This window comes from Eulemur rufifrons, chromosome 29 (genome assembly GCF_041146395.1).
Source record: "Eulemur rufifrons isolate Redbay chromosome 29, OSU_ERuf_1, whole genome shotgun sequence".
NCBI classification, from domain to species: domain Eukaryota; kingdom Metazoa; phylum Chordata; class Mammalia; order Primates; family Lemuridae; genus Eulemur; species Eulemur rufifrons.
The window spans coordinates 17,774,667-17,789,264 of record NC_091011.1 but is presented as its reverse complement, the minus strand read 5'-3'; the positions used below and the strand labels follow the sequence as shown (position 1 = coordinate 17,789,264).

General features: G+C 42.5%; 1 protein-coding gene across 4 annotated transcripts in view; it reads right to left on the bottom strand.

Moving 5' to 3' along the window:
• The window catches only part of ELMO1 (engulfment and cell motility 1), a 401,547-nt gene that overhangs the window by 212,411 nt on the left and 174,538 nt on the right, over nucleotides 1-14,598 (bottom strand). For all 4 annotated transcript variants that reach the window (XM_069461513.1, XM_069461514.1, XM_069461517.1 and 1 more), the window contains one exon: nucleotides 4,601-4,709. In XM_069461513.1, coding sequence (XP_069317614.1) covers nucleotides 4,601-4,709 — 109 coding nt within the window. The remainder of the gene's footprint in view (nucleotides 1-4,600; nucleotides 4,710-14,598) is intronic.

Here is a 14,598-nt window from a genome sequence, read left to right as displayed (position 1 = left end):
AAAATATAATTGGGTAAGGTGCTACATATTCAAAAGATAAGTAATGAACTTATTGGTACCAGAGACCAAGTTTTCCTTGTGTTCATCAATAATTTATTATTTCTTTTGGAATAAGTGCTTTAATAACAAAAACAATTGTGACCATTTTTTTTTTCTCCCCAGTTAGGGTGTAGGCAGCTCCTTAAAGACTTCCCATGTGTAATGAGCATCTCTGGATTTGCCTGTGCTGTCTGTGCCTCCTCCTTCTGTAAGGGCACCGCCCCGCCTCCCTCCACCCTCACTGACCCCACGCACCCAAATACACCTCTTCTTTTGAAGACTTGCTCCTCCCTCTTTGTCAATCTTGTTCTTCCAACCGGGGCTGCCAATTAATTATACAGCCCAGGCTATGGGCAGATGTGATTACAACCAGGTCCACAAGTATTCTTCTTTGTGATTTTGAAAACTGAAACTAAGAGAAAACATGTGCTGTCTTCACAAAACAGCCTCATGGAGAAAGCAAGTTAAAAATAATACTTTTATCCAATATGTAGAGAGTGAAAAAACAAGGAGCATTGTCCCAGGTATGGGTTCCAGCTGCCACTTAAGCTAGGAGCACCCTCTCCACCTCACTGAACCAGCAGTTTGTTCATGAAGAGTGAGATTCTATTACTTGCAAAAAGCTACCCATCTTTCCAACTAGGACAACATCTATTATCTCATTTAAGCCTCCCACCAAATGTGTGCAGCACATATTATCTTTATTTTATAGATAAAGAACCAGTAGCTCAGAACTGATAAGAAACATACCCAAGGCATCCAATTAGTGGCTGAGCTGTGATTCAAAGATGCCCAAACGCAGCCACTCTGCTTCCCTGTCTCTTTCTGCACTGTCCTTCTTTGGGCATCTTGAACTCCAGTTTGCACTCAGTGACTCTAGACAATATGCAATAGGTGTAAGTCTTCCCTTAATTAATAAACGTAAATGCTATTGGTCGTGATTAACTCCTAGGGGTATTATAGACTTCAACTGAATAACTTGATAAAGTACTCTGAGAATATAAATAGACATTATTTAAGACTGTACTATTAGAGGTAACATTTGCTTCTTGGCAAATAATTGGGAAGCAGAAAAAAAATGAGCTTTTTTTTTTTTCTTCAAGGAAGCTAAAAATAACTGCATGTAAATATTTGGTATCAGTAATTAATTGAACATTAATATGTTTGCTTTAGACACCAATATAATTGGTATTTCAGAAATGGGTTTCCACAAGAGGCCTAAAATTAAATATAAAAAGATAAACCATTTCTAGAAAATTAAACCTTTCTACTTTTGTAAACATCCATTTTATTCAACCAGTTAGATTTTTAATTGGGTACTATTTTGGTCTCAGCACTTGCTTGTAGAACTAAAGTGACCATGGTCTTCAAGGGCAATCATTAACACAAATCTGAGAAGTGCTTAGAATGATGAACTTAGGAATGCAGAAACACAGATGTATATAAACCAAGGGAAGATGGATTTGTGTGTGAAACTAATTTTCCTCAGAAGAAAAACAGACATCTCCTTCAACATATGGATGCGTTCAGATTTGTTTTGCATATTGGTAACTTATTTAATATGGCAACGGGCAAAAGGCAATCCATTAAAAAGCAATTTTCCTCTTACCACAGGGTGTTTTATCATTTGATGCCTAGCATTCAATCAGAATATAGCAATCCTTTAATATTTTATGAGCAGAAAACAGCTCATTTAGGCATGTAGGCTTCTAAAACATGAAAGTTTTTTGTAAGCCTTGAAAAATGTCCTGAATTGGCTTTGCAGATGATGGTGAGCAACAGGTTAAACTCAAAACTTAAATGTAAAACTATCAAGAACGTGGGAAAATTATGCTGCAGAACAGATGATGGGCATATATTAATATTAAAGAATATAATGACATAACTAATAGGAAAAAGTATCCATCCCAGCTGTTTCTTCCAGTTTCTGAAGTATAAGAAGCTCTCTGAAGCCCTGGGGGACGGGGACGGATCTGGTTCATCTTTGTAGCTGCAGTGGCCCTCACAGATGCTGGCATGTTATAAGTACTCCATAGATTTTTACTCAACAAATGAATAAATGCATTTGTCATCCTAGATGAAGGGAAACTACCCTGACAATGCCAGGACCCAGCTGTCCAAGCCCAGTCTGGCTGCAGAAACCAGGTGTGACCAAGCCTGAGTGAGCTATGGCAGAATGCTGGGGGTCTTCTCTCCTTCCCACCAGAACGTGGGAGATGGAATAGTCTACAGTGCAAGAAGAGCATCTGCGGCACCTCCAGGAACCCACAGGGTACTAATATTTGCCTTCACCCCCACTCTGTAATTTCAGCCCACAGGTATGGGCCTCTGTCCTGGTTCCTGGACTGACTACCGGGTCCTCAAAAGGCTGGGAGGCTCCGCTACACCTGCCAGAAGTCATGCCTCAGCCCCTGTTCTGTACCCACCCCATTTCCCAGCTCAGAGCAGACACCCACCTGAGCAGGACTGACCACGGAGATTCCTCCCACCTCGCTTCCCTACTGCCCACCAGATGGGGTTCCACTGACCGGAGGCCAGGCCACATCAGGTCCACGTGTACCCTGCCTGCACTCACCCTGGAATTGGGTCACCTCTTCTAAGTTAGTCCCCACAGGCTGAACACAAACTGCTCCTAAGGGGCTCCTCTCACTGCTCTCACTGCAATTCAGCCACAAACTGAACACAGCTACTCAAATCACTCAAAACACTACCACTCCGTTTCTGGATATTCTACTCTAGGAAGAACGTGGGGGTGGAAGAGTGCGGTACAGTCTGTGAGTAATTTACCCAAGGACATGAAGGGCCGACCCAGCAGAGCTAAACCCAGTTCTCCTTTCTTCCACGCTCCTTCTCCCACGCCGTGTCGCCATATCACTTCTCCGTGTTACCTTTTAGCAGGACACACACACATCCGCTGGGCAAGGGAGAAGAGCAGAGAGCTAGGTGTGGCACGTCACAGCACAAGAGAGTGCTTTCTCTGCTGCCATCAAGAGCAGGGCGAACAGCCAGAGCATGTCGTTGGGAGGATGGAAGCAGAGGGGATGAGGAAAGGGCGGTGTGGGGGCAAAACTCAGACACACAAACACCAGCCGAGTGGAACACCGCTGCTCTCCAGCTCACCAAAACTCTTAGATGGTCTTGGCGTGCTTTTCAGCCAGTGGCTTTCAACAATTTCTCCCAAGAAATTGAGATAAACATAAAATAGTCACAGTTATCAGATGGAGAAGTTCAGCAGGATTTATTTGATTTCGGATTTACACCCTTAAGCTGAATAAACAATAAGCGATGCTGCAGATTGAAATTTCAACAAGTTAGCTTAATTAGGAAGTAGGAAGGATAACTCGAGTCAAGGGTCCACATAAGCTGAAATCTTAACATTTGGGGAGCCGTAAACCACAGTAGGTTCATGCAGAAATTTCTCAGGTTAGGTTGCCACTGCTCAATGCAAAATGCCCAGACTGGGGCTCAGAAGTAATGAGCTTTCATAGCTGCTTTCTGCTACCTGCCCTCAGTGGAAGATGATAAAGTCTCCTGCTTGGTCAAACAGGCTCCAATTCTTAGTTATTTTTTTCCTTACTAAGTATTAAATTTTCCAGTTTATCTCAGCAGTACCTGTAGTCAGCCATATACTGTAAGTAACACATAACCCCCTTTCCAGTTTAATCATGGCATTCCTTCCCATTAATCATTTCAGATCATTATTTTAAGCTCTCAAGCAGGTAACTGAATATTTATGCTTTCACAATAATACCAAACACCCCAACATTTTTCTGGCATAAACAGCCTTCTCTGGTGCTCCTATTATTAAGCCTACGAGGGAAGATTTATATGTGTGCCAGCCGGCATACATATAAATATGTGTGGAAGTCAGCTGGTTTAAGGAGACTCAATGTTGACAATGATAATGGGGACAGGTTAAATCACATCCACCTTCACAGGTTAAAGCCAAATTATGTCAGTGAGCAAAAGGCAAGAAAATTATAATCCTCTCTTTTTCTGGATGTCCTTTCATAAATTGTATGATATAAGCAGAAAAAAAGAGCAATGAGCATATCACTAACCACATTTTTCATTTTCAGCTACTCATTTTCTTTAATAATTTCTTCTTTCTTAGAGAAAGTGTTCCAAACAACGGAAACACTGGGAGCAAGAGAATTTCATTAAAGTATTCAATTTTTCTTTATAAAGAAAAATCATTTTGAAAGAAAGAAAATGATCTACTGGTAGGTTATAAACTGGAATTAAAAAAAAAAGAAATCCGTGACTCTTTTTCCTAAATAGAGGCAAGGCTGTTTTCATATGTACTCATTTTCAGAATATGTGCAACTCGGCCACAATACCTGCAAATTTCTCTATTCCTGTAGGTTTTAATAACATTTATTTCCAGAAGAGACATGCAAAAATACGTATACTGTGAACATCTCAGCCAATGAATAATCAATCCACAGAGATGACCATTACGGCTCAGCACCCCTGGCCTTCCTTGTACAGTCAGAGGCCCAGCCCTGGAAGCTGGGTCTCTGCCACGCTTCACACTCGTGTGGGAAACAAGTGTACTTACGCAACTCGCCCACTTTCAAGATCTCACACAGCATCTTGGTCAGCTCTATACTGCTGCGGCCAAAGGGACATTCGTGCTTGTCTTCTCGGCTACTGTTCTCAAGCACAATCTGCAATGGGAAAGAAAGCAGATCAGAGAGGGAATTTGGTTGCTGAAAACATCAAGAATGCTGGCTCCATTCCAACAGAGAATTAAAGAGATCTACTCCAGATCCCCAAATTAAGATTCTTGGGGTCAAGACAAAATAGTACCCAAAGTATATAGGACCTAAAATTCTCACTTTTTCTAAATTGCTGACAATCCTCTGACCCTGTTAGAGGATATTTTGCTTGTTGATTTCCACTGACACAAAAGTGCCTATAAAGAGTTTTCCAGAATGGTACAGTAAAGACTTCTTACTTAAGTGACCAAACTACTCTCTTGTTCTCTCAGTCCTATCTTCCTTTCTCGGGAATAGACTCCTTCTGTGGCTTGGACTCCCAAATTTCAATTCAGTATTTTCCAAACAAGTTTCCATGTTCTTACAAAATCTCACCCACTGGCATCAGTTGATGAAGCCATGCCAGGAAAACATGTGACACAAACTGAACCAATCAGAGTCCTTCCTTGAGACTTTTCATACTAAATGGGAAAAATTGGCCCAACTATGCTGATGTACCCCTGGGGTGTGTGCTCAGGAGTTCCTTGGGTGTTGGCCTGCAAAACAAGAAAATGAAGCCAAAATGCAAAGGAAAACAGAGAGGAGAGACAATGAGAGCTCTAGAAGCATTTGAGTCACGGTTCCACTTGTTCCTGTAGCACAGCTATTTCCCTGTCTTTATGGCTCGTTTGCTAAATCCTTCCTCTGAAAATTCTTTTGCCATTGAGTCAATTCTCCTCTTTCCTTAAGCTAGTCTGAGAAGCTCCTAGCACTTATAACTATGGGCACCGTTCTACGCATAAACAAAAGCAAAACAAAATAATGAAACTCTGAAGTTACTAATCTTCAAATTCCTACCTGAGGAGACTGTTTATCTCACAAAACAACCGGTTTATCCATGTCCAAAGCTGCCTTAAAAACTCTTCCCCAGTAAGAGCTGGCTGGTATCTCCTTGATAGCTACACCACTCTGAATGCTCGACCCCCATGTGCATCCACAATGATGCTATGCATTGACTTACTGCTCTGTTTCCACCCTAGACTCCGAATTCTTCAGTGGCAGGGATGGGTGTTTTATTCACTTCATCAACAATATTCATTGAGCACCTATTATCAACCGGGAACACAGCTGGGCCTTATCAAATGCAGAACAAGGTAGACAAGGGCCCTGACCTCCCTGAGCATTCATTCTAATTGAAGGAGACAAATAAAAACAAAAGAGGTAGTTACAGTTCATCACAAGTGCTATGACAATACATAACTTGTTGAATGGTGAAAAGTAACAGAGAAGTCTTGAGAAGAGACTTTAGATAAACAGGTGCTCGAGGAAGGGTCTCAGACTGTCGAGAATCAAAGCCTGAGAAGGAGCTTGCTATGTCAAGGTCAGGGAGAAAGAACATTACAGGCAGAAGAATCAAGGTCAGAGCCCCTCGAGGTTAGCAGGCAAATGTGGGGCCTCCGCACAACACACCCAGCTCAGTCTGCCAGAGCACAAAGAGTCTCATTCGACTCTAAGCCTGAATCACTCTCTTATTTTAAAGGAACCCTTTCTGGTTCTAACCATAAATCCCATTTCCAAAGAGCAGGAGGAACAAGTAAATTCCCATCAATCAGTGAGTCTTATTTCTCTTTTAACAATTTTGTATCTGAGACAGCAGGATCAGAGAGCAAATGTGGATCTCTTGATGATGGGGAAATGAGCTGGAAAAAAAAAACACAAAGCGAGAAGGCAGAACATAAAAGACAGGAGACAGGTAGTTTTCAGAGGCTCCCAGCTCCCAGTGATCACATTCCCTTGTATTTCACATTAACATTCTATTAACATTTCATGAGCACATCAATATTTAACAAGGATGTGATCTGCATACACTGTAGGTAGAAATACTGCAGCCAATAAATGTTTGGGAAACATTTCCCAGGCACAGTTTATTAGCAGGCACTAAATTAAGTAGTAATTTAAGTAATCAATATGTAAATCAGCTTGGAGAAGCCCTTCTCTTTATTTTTTAATGCGCCATCTATCTTATCATATTTACCTACCTAAAGAAAAATAAACCCTCCTTCTGCATTGATTTCTGTTTTCAAGGCAGACAGGAATATTTAAAGCTACTGGTGTACATTTTAAGAGCAACATTCTTACAGAAATATTTCAGAAAAGACTATGATTATGAATATTGCTAATTAGATATTACTATAGTGAGAGATAATTCTTAAACTAGAGAGTAGCTTTTTTTTTTTAACACACTGATATTTCTACATTCAATTTCAATATTCTGATGTTAACCATGTCTACCCAAGACATTTTGAAAAGCTCTATTTGGAAATATGTAGGTATATTTTTTTCATCTTTATTTTCCTCTTCCTCCTCAGTTTTAAGAGCAAACAGAAACCACAATGTAGTTCTAAAACCTGCTATGAGGACTCATCCTAGAATACATCATACGCCAAAAGAAGTTGTAACTCTTTGCATGTCTTATAAAAAACAAAACACTGAATATCTGTGCAATAGTAAATATATTTTATAAAATGCTTTATAGTTTACAGGGTATATTTACATATTATCTATCAACTCATTCCCAATAAGTCTACAAGACTGTTAGGGCAGGTATTATTATTCTCTTAAGAATGTTGAAACAAAAGCTGGAGGTGACTTGCTTAGATCCCAGAGCCAGCCTATGTCAGTCCTGGAGTTTAATTTTTAAGGTCTTCAATTACCAAATCTCCCCCTGCCACTTTATAGCTTACAAATTGGCTTCACATACATAGAACCATGAAACTCAACGGATTTCAGGTCTAAAGAGGCTCAGGGAAATTTTTATCATTTCTTCTATCTCACTGAAGTGGGTCTATCCATCCCAGCCCCTCCTAGACAAGCTATAAGGTTCTCTCTCATTTCATCTATCCTCGGAAGATCGGTAACAGTTCCTCAGGGGGAATGACCAAAGCTTCTGTGGATTGTCCCCTGACTTTATTTCCATAAATGCGAGGCTCCCCTCTGAACGCTCTGTGTTTCCTATTGTTCTCTGATTGTGCAGATTAGGAACCTGTTTGTCTCGGGCAGGACCATCAAGTGCTGAGTACAACGCCAGCCACACTGGAGCATCCATCCCTTCTCTGGCTCTCTCGCCCTCTGCCTCAGCATCACATTGCTGTTCTACATTCAGCCGGTTGTCTCTGACAATCTCCCACCTTCTGTTGAAGCTTTCCCCACTGGGGGGCGAGTCCACTCCATTCTGCGTCTCCTGCAGCCAGTGCTGGAGCAAGCCTCGAGGGCTCCTTCCCAGCCTTCTCCTTTGTAGAGGCTTCTCTTCCTCTCTGAACCTTTTTCATGTTGCTTCTACTCTACCCTAGGGCCAGATGCAGCACAGTGGTCTCCTAGAGGCCGCACTGAGGGCAGCGTGTGAGGTTGTACTGTGTTTTCTCCAAAGAGAAGGGGCTGTCGACATTGCCTTAATTCTAACACAACACTGCTATGAGAAGCATTGGTAATGTACAGGCCCTGGGCGAAGCTTCCACTAACGAGCACAGACTTTTACGAGGCTTTGCATCTCTTTGTGAGATACACAGACGTTACATAAAACTCACTTCATGGGACTGTTGTGCATATCCAGTCACATAACAAAGGCAAAGCGCCTAAAACTGACTTCAGAGAGTTAGTGTTTATTATCCCTTTATTGCTGTCTCTCTTCCTGTTCCTGGGCCAAAATGTCACACAACACTTTTACCAGCAGCTAAACCGAAATCATGACTGCAGTGAGACTGGCTCTCGGATGGCGGGCCTCTGCGGACTTAGAGAAGTAAGCCAGAGGCCTTCTCGACATTTTAGCACGAGAGGCTCAGAGATAAAGCAGTGTCCTCATCTACCTACACCAGAAATGCAAGACAGGAAGTCCCCTGTGCTCGTGTTCAAGCAGGAATCTCCCACAGGAACACAGGGTGATGTGTGCATGGAGAATGAGCCAGGACCCCGAAAAACAAGTCACTGCATGGCATGTTTCTGGAAATAAAGTTTCCAAACTCAGCAGTTGCAGCCACCACCCATCCTCAGAGCCCTTGTCAGCCTCACAAGCCTGACCCACCAGTGAGAAATGCCAGTCCTCTCCCATGTTAAACCAAGAATAAACCAACAAAAACCTTACCTGTACCAATGAAGTCCCCCACACTCCAATAAAGGAGTAGTTTTCCTTATCAAGAGAATTAGGAAACACCCCAGAACAAAGCTTTAGTCCTTAGATCCCATCATCAAGACTGAAGACCTATTCCAAGGTCAAAGAATAAGCCCAGTTTCTTTCATCTCACAGAGACTTGAGAGCCACAGGGAGTCACTTCGCCTAGTTCTCCCTTAGTGTCAGTGATGGGGATGACCAAGCCCAAGAAAGACAGCATCAGCAAGACAAGCATCAGCAAGAACACTGAGCTGCCTCATGGGGCTACACAAGAGGTTAACTGTGATTAGGAATTTTAAGCAAGTCCATGGCATTAAACAAACATGCCAAAGCCCTAATACGATGATTTTAAATGGGCAGAAAAAGAACACTAAAATTATAGAAAGTACGCATAGCAGGAAAACAAGTTGGAACGAATTAGAATCACAGGCTGCTAGTCCACAGGATCTATCTATGAGGGAAGTGAGGCCCCAAAGCAAATAAACCTAAAAGAAAAAGGCTTTAGGGACGAAGGCAGGATGGCAGCAAAAGATAAACAGCAGCTAATGTTTATAGACAGCGTTTATCTCCCAGGCCTTGTTCTAAGGGCTTGGTAATGATTGTCTTATTCCGCAAACATGTTCTAACGCATGACAGAAATACTACTCCATCCCACTTTACAGATGGGGAAATAGAGGCAAGGAGATGTGTAATTGGTCCAAGGTCACATTGCACAGAAATCAATAGAATAAGTAGTTCCCAGCATGGGAACTTAGGTGGCCTGACCCCGGAGAACACATTCTTTGGTTAGCGATTCTGACTGAAAAAGGAGAGGATGAAACATATGACAATAACGAAGCTATGATCGATTGGTACTAACTGATCAACACGTAAGTGCACATATGCAAGTAGCATTCATCGGGTGTCAGGCAGGAGCGGGGGGGAGGAGGGGATGGGTAAATTCACACCTAATGAGTGCCGTGCACACTGTCTGGGGATGGGCATGTTTGTAGCCATGACTTAGATGGTGCAAAGGCAATATATGTAACTTCAATGTTTGTACACCCATAATATTTTGAAATTAAAAAAACAAATCATAAGCTATGAGCAGGAAAGGCCTTCGTGTAGTAACAGGGGAGTAGATAGCACTGTGGCTCCGGACAGAAACAAATTTCCTGGATCTACTTCTAACAGACAAACTCTACTGCTTGGTGACTTGGTGCACATTCCTTAACCTCAGTTTTCTCTTATAAAAACGGGGGCAGCCTCTGAAGTGAGGTATCACAAGAATGGAGGAATAGGCACCACATGTACTCAGCATCAAACTGGCAATGACTGATCAACACTAAGGTGCTCACACAGTAGTATTCTCTGGGGGTGGGGGATTGGGGTTGGGTAACCTCACAACTAATGGGCGAGGTGAGCATTGTAGTGGGAAAAGACATGCCTCAAATCGTGGTTTGGATGTGGCAAAGTCCTAACATGTAACCAAAATGTTTGTACTCCCATAATATCCTGAAATTAAAAAATGGGGGCAGGAACCCCTACCCACAAAGGGTTGTAAAGATTAAATGAAAAAAGTAAAATAGAGATAAAGATCTCCTTAGCACCTGACACGCTGCAAACACCCAATGATGGAGACAATTGATACTGCTATTACTATAATAATTACACGAACTCTGTTCCAAGGTGTTACCATTTGCACTTCTGAAATATTCTTATAGCTCCAGGTCAAAGCTGTTGAAGAAAACACAACAGAAAGCAAAACACAACTGTTGTAGAGGATTATTATTCTTGCCCTTTGGTAAAGTAAGGACTCAGGTGGAATAAATATTATTTCTGACTTAGAAGGGTTTCCTGAAGTTCTTTTAGCATCTCTTTAGAACCCTGGCTCTGAAACTCCAGTGTGCGTCAGAATCACCAGGAGGGCATATTCAACACAGACTGCTGGGTGGCTCCCCTAGGGTTAGATTGAGTAGGTCTTAGGTGGAAATCAAGAAAATACACAAGTCAGTAAACCAAACCCTAATTTTTTCTGACATAGTGGAGAGATTGAGGGAGAAAATGTTTTCTAACATTAGAAGAAATGACGAAGAGTATGAGTGTAACTGACCACCAGGGAAAACAACACCCAGAGCAGAGTCTGCAAAAACTTAAGGAGCTGTTTTCAAGGCCCAAAGAACAATGCATCCCAGGAAAAGAAAAAGCATGTATAAAGGGTCAGATTGGTGAAAAAATAAAAGTAGAACATGCACACAGGGAACCAAGATAAATAACAATCTGGACAATGAGAGGAACGGTATAAAACCCAGCTAATGAGGTGAAATGCTTCCAGAATAAAATTAGGCAATTGCACATACAGAGGCATAATAAAGGCCATAAATATAAAGTGGCAAGGAATTGACTGGGTAATGGCGTAGTAATTAAAGCCTGGAGGTTCATAATAGACCTTGAATTGAACATTAATCAACCCAAAAGAAATGCTCCCTTCACTTTGATATAGTGCAACAAAAGCAGGACGTGTGACACACACAGAGCAATCACGGCCACACTCTGCTGAAAGGCCCTCCCTTTGAGCGCCAAGTCGAGTAGCACAAAGAGGGGAAAAGGTTACAGAACCGCAGGGATGACATGTGTTTGTGCCTGCACAGTGACCACAGCATCTCTGAGGGAAGCCAAGGAATCAGCCCTGTTGCCTGCTCAAAGGCCATCGGGTAGCAGCGGTGATTCCCAGCTGCCTCCCCTGGCAAAAGATCTCCCTCGTTATGACAGTGCACGTGTTCCCGCGCCCAAGGATGGGTACAGGTGTGGCAGACACCTGCAGGCATCACTACAGGTTTGTTTATTCAAAGCAGTGGTTCTCTGACTTACGCTTCTATTAGAATCCTCTGGAAGTTTATTAAAACATAGATTGCTGGACCCCACCCCCAGAATTATGATTCAGTTATTTTGGGGTGGACTCAACAAACTGCATTTCTAAGAAGTTCCCAGGTAATGTGGATGCTGCTGGTCTGGGAAAACACTTTGCAGAACCCCTGGTTTAAAGGTAAGCCACACATCTGTACTCCCAGGTCCCATGATCAGCAAATCTGCTGTTCTTAAAGACATGAAAAGCAATGAGAGTAGATGAAAAAAGAAATAAATCTGGTTGGTTTTTTTTTTTTTCCCCTGTGACTAATAAAAAATATCACTAATAAGAGTTAAAAAGAGAGAAGCAGAGTGATGGCTGCCAGCGACTTACAAGAAGGGAGAATGGGGGACAACCACTTAAGAGGTGTGGACTTTACCTTTAGGGTAATGACAATGTCTTAGAAACAGATAGAGGCGGTGTTTGCACAACACTGTGAGTGTACTATATGCCACTGATCACTTTAAAAGGGTTAATTTTATGGTATGTGAATTTCACCTCAATTAAGAAAAAAGTTAATACATGTCAAATGATTATCATGAGCAAACTCTCAAGTGTTTAGCTCAGTTGGTCCTCACAAGCCACTGAAGCAAGGTTACATTGTACACACGTGGAGGCTATGCCTTGGAACTTAAGTAACTTGCGTGCTGTTTAGGAGAGACACAGCTATGGTTTGAATGACAGCGCCCCCTCCAAAGTTCATGCTGAAACTTAATCCCCAACGCAACAGTATTCAGAGGTGTGCCCTTTGGGAGGTGATTAAGTCATTCGGGCTTTGCTCTCATCCTTCCGCCATGTGAGTACACAGCATTCCTCCCCTTTCTCCAGAGGATCCCAGTCCTTCTCAAACCTTAAAGTACTCACAAATCACCCGGGGACCTTGTTAACATGCAGATTCTGATTCAGTAGGTCTGGGGTGGGGCCTGAGGTCCCACATGTCTGACAAGCTCCCAGAGGATGCTGCTGCTGCAAGTTTAAGGTCCACATTTTGAAAAGTAAGGCACTACTTTCCCAAATCTATTAGCTGAATTCTAGCCCTGGTCCTCCCCACATCCCTACAATGCATCGCCTTTTCACTGATTTACTGTATTATATGATTATTTTTAAGCATTTATTATTGCTGAGCAACTTGCTAGATGTTAAAGATACATGTATGAACAGAATACCATTTTGAGGGGCTTGTAATCTATCTGGAAGATACAAGGGAACGGGATTTGTAGGATGGGCAGATTTTCACTTCCTTTTATGTACTTCTATACTGTTTGCATTTTTCACAAGGAAGTGTCACTGTCTGCAGGAAAGGTGCATGTGACATGCAGTGGGCAGGAGGAGGGGCTTCATCAAGGGGGCAAGCCTTGAGTTCAGCCTTGAAAGAGAACAAACTGATGCCAAACTCTCTCCCGAGACATCTTTTTAACATTGCATACCAGTGAATGCAAGAAAGACTAATTAATTCCAATTGGGAAATGGACGCCGAATGAAGGCAGAGAAGCCCCTTTGCATCTTGGCCAATATTAGCAATAAATCTCAAGATCACAGGACAGAATTTTGACTCACTCACATCACATTACTGAATACAAATGCCTCTCGTCTCCTTCACCGGAGCGCAAAGACATCGAGATGTTTGCCTTTGTCTGACAGTCACTGTTGGATGAAAAATTAAGCTTGACATTTCTGAAGCCTGATTTCTTACTGAGAAATTGTCACCGCTGTCTGAACGGTTATTGCAGTCTTAAAGCAAAGTTACCCTCCACATGTATTGTCTGAAATATACTCGGATATAACTTGTGCTACTAAATAAACACATTCCAGGAGAGCTAGTGGTAAAATGAACTCCTCTAAGTCAGCTCCCACCTGATTTTCTCACTTAGCTCGTAGATTTAGAGAGTCACTCCGGTTTGGGAGCACGGACTTGAGAAGGCAGAAAGGTGAGGAGAGAATTATTTCCTATCCTCCTCTTTGGGACAAATAATAAATTGGTCATTTCAGGAACATATTTTCAAACAGAAAATGTTAAATTTGTATTTATGCACATAGTAAACTAGCCTCAATGGAAAAATTATTGACTGAAACCTAATTAAGAAATTAGGCCATAAGTTGTTTTAGTTGAAGTTAGAGGCATGTGAAAAGGAAATCTTTTTTTTTTTTTTTTAATAAAATCCAGCTTTTTAAATGGAATTCATCTCATGACATCTCATTGTGTGTAAGGATCATAAATGGTGGCTACTCCTGCTCAGGGCGGGTCTCCCTGTGGGGCAGCCCTCCCGCAGGGCTCCCGCAGATGTGGTTCCCCTGTGGAAACTGCTCCCCCGGCCCCCCTACCCCGCACGGCCCCTCAGCACCTGCCCCGGTTTTCCTTCTCCTTCAGACCCAACCCAGCTGCCACTTTTTTCATAAAATCTTATGTAATTCCTTCCTGCGAAACCCAACAATCTTCTATCTATACCTTTCTTATAGCACTTCTCACTTTCTGTGCCAAACTGTGGTGAGCAATATGCATCTCACCTTCCCTGATGACGCTGAGCCCCTGAAGTCCAGAACCACGTGTCCCCCCGCCCTGCCCCCACCGTGAATCTCTGACACTGCAGCTGAGTCGCACATACAGTAGGCGCTTACCAGTGAAATAGTTGCTGAAGAGCTGAATGGATAGGAGGGACATGACTCTGGCCTCTGGCTGGGCAGGCAGTGCCCACGGAGGGTTCAGTCAGCATCTCTGTCCCTTACGTGAACATCACCTTGCCTGGTTTTCACATGAGAGTCGCCCTAATTTATTATTTCTATACGTCCACATGCATCGGAAGTGAGTC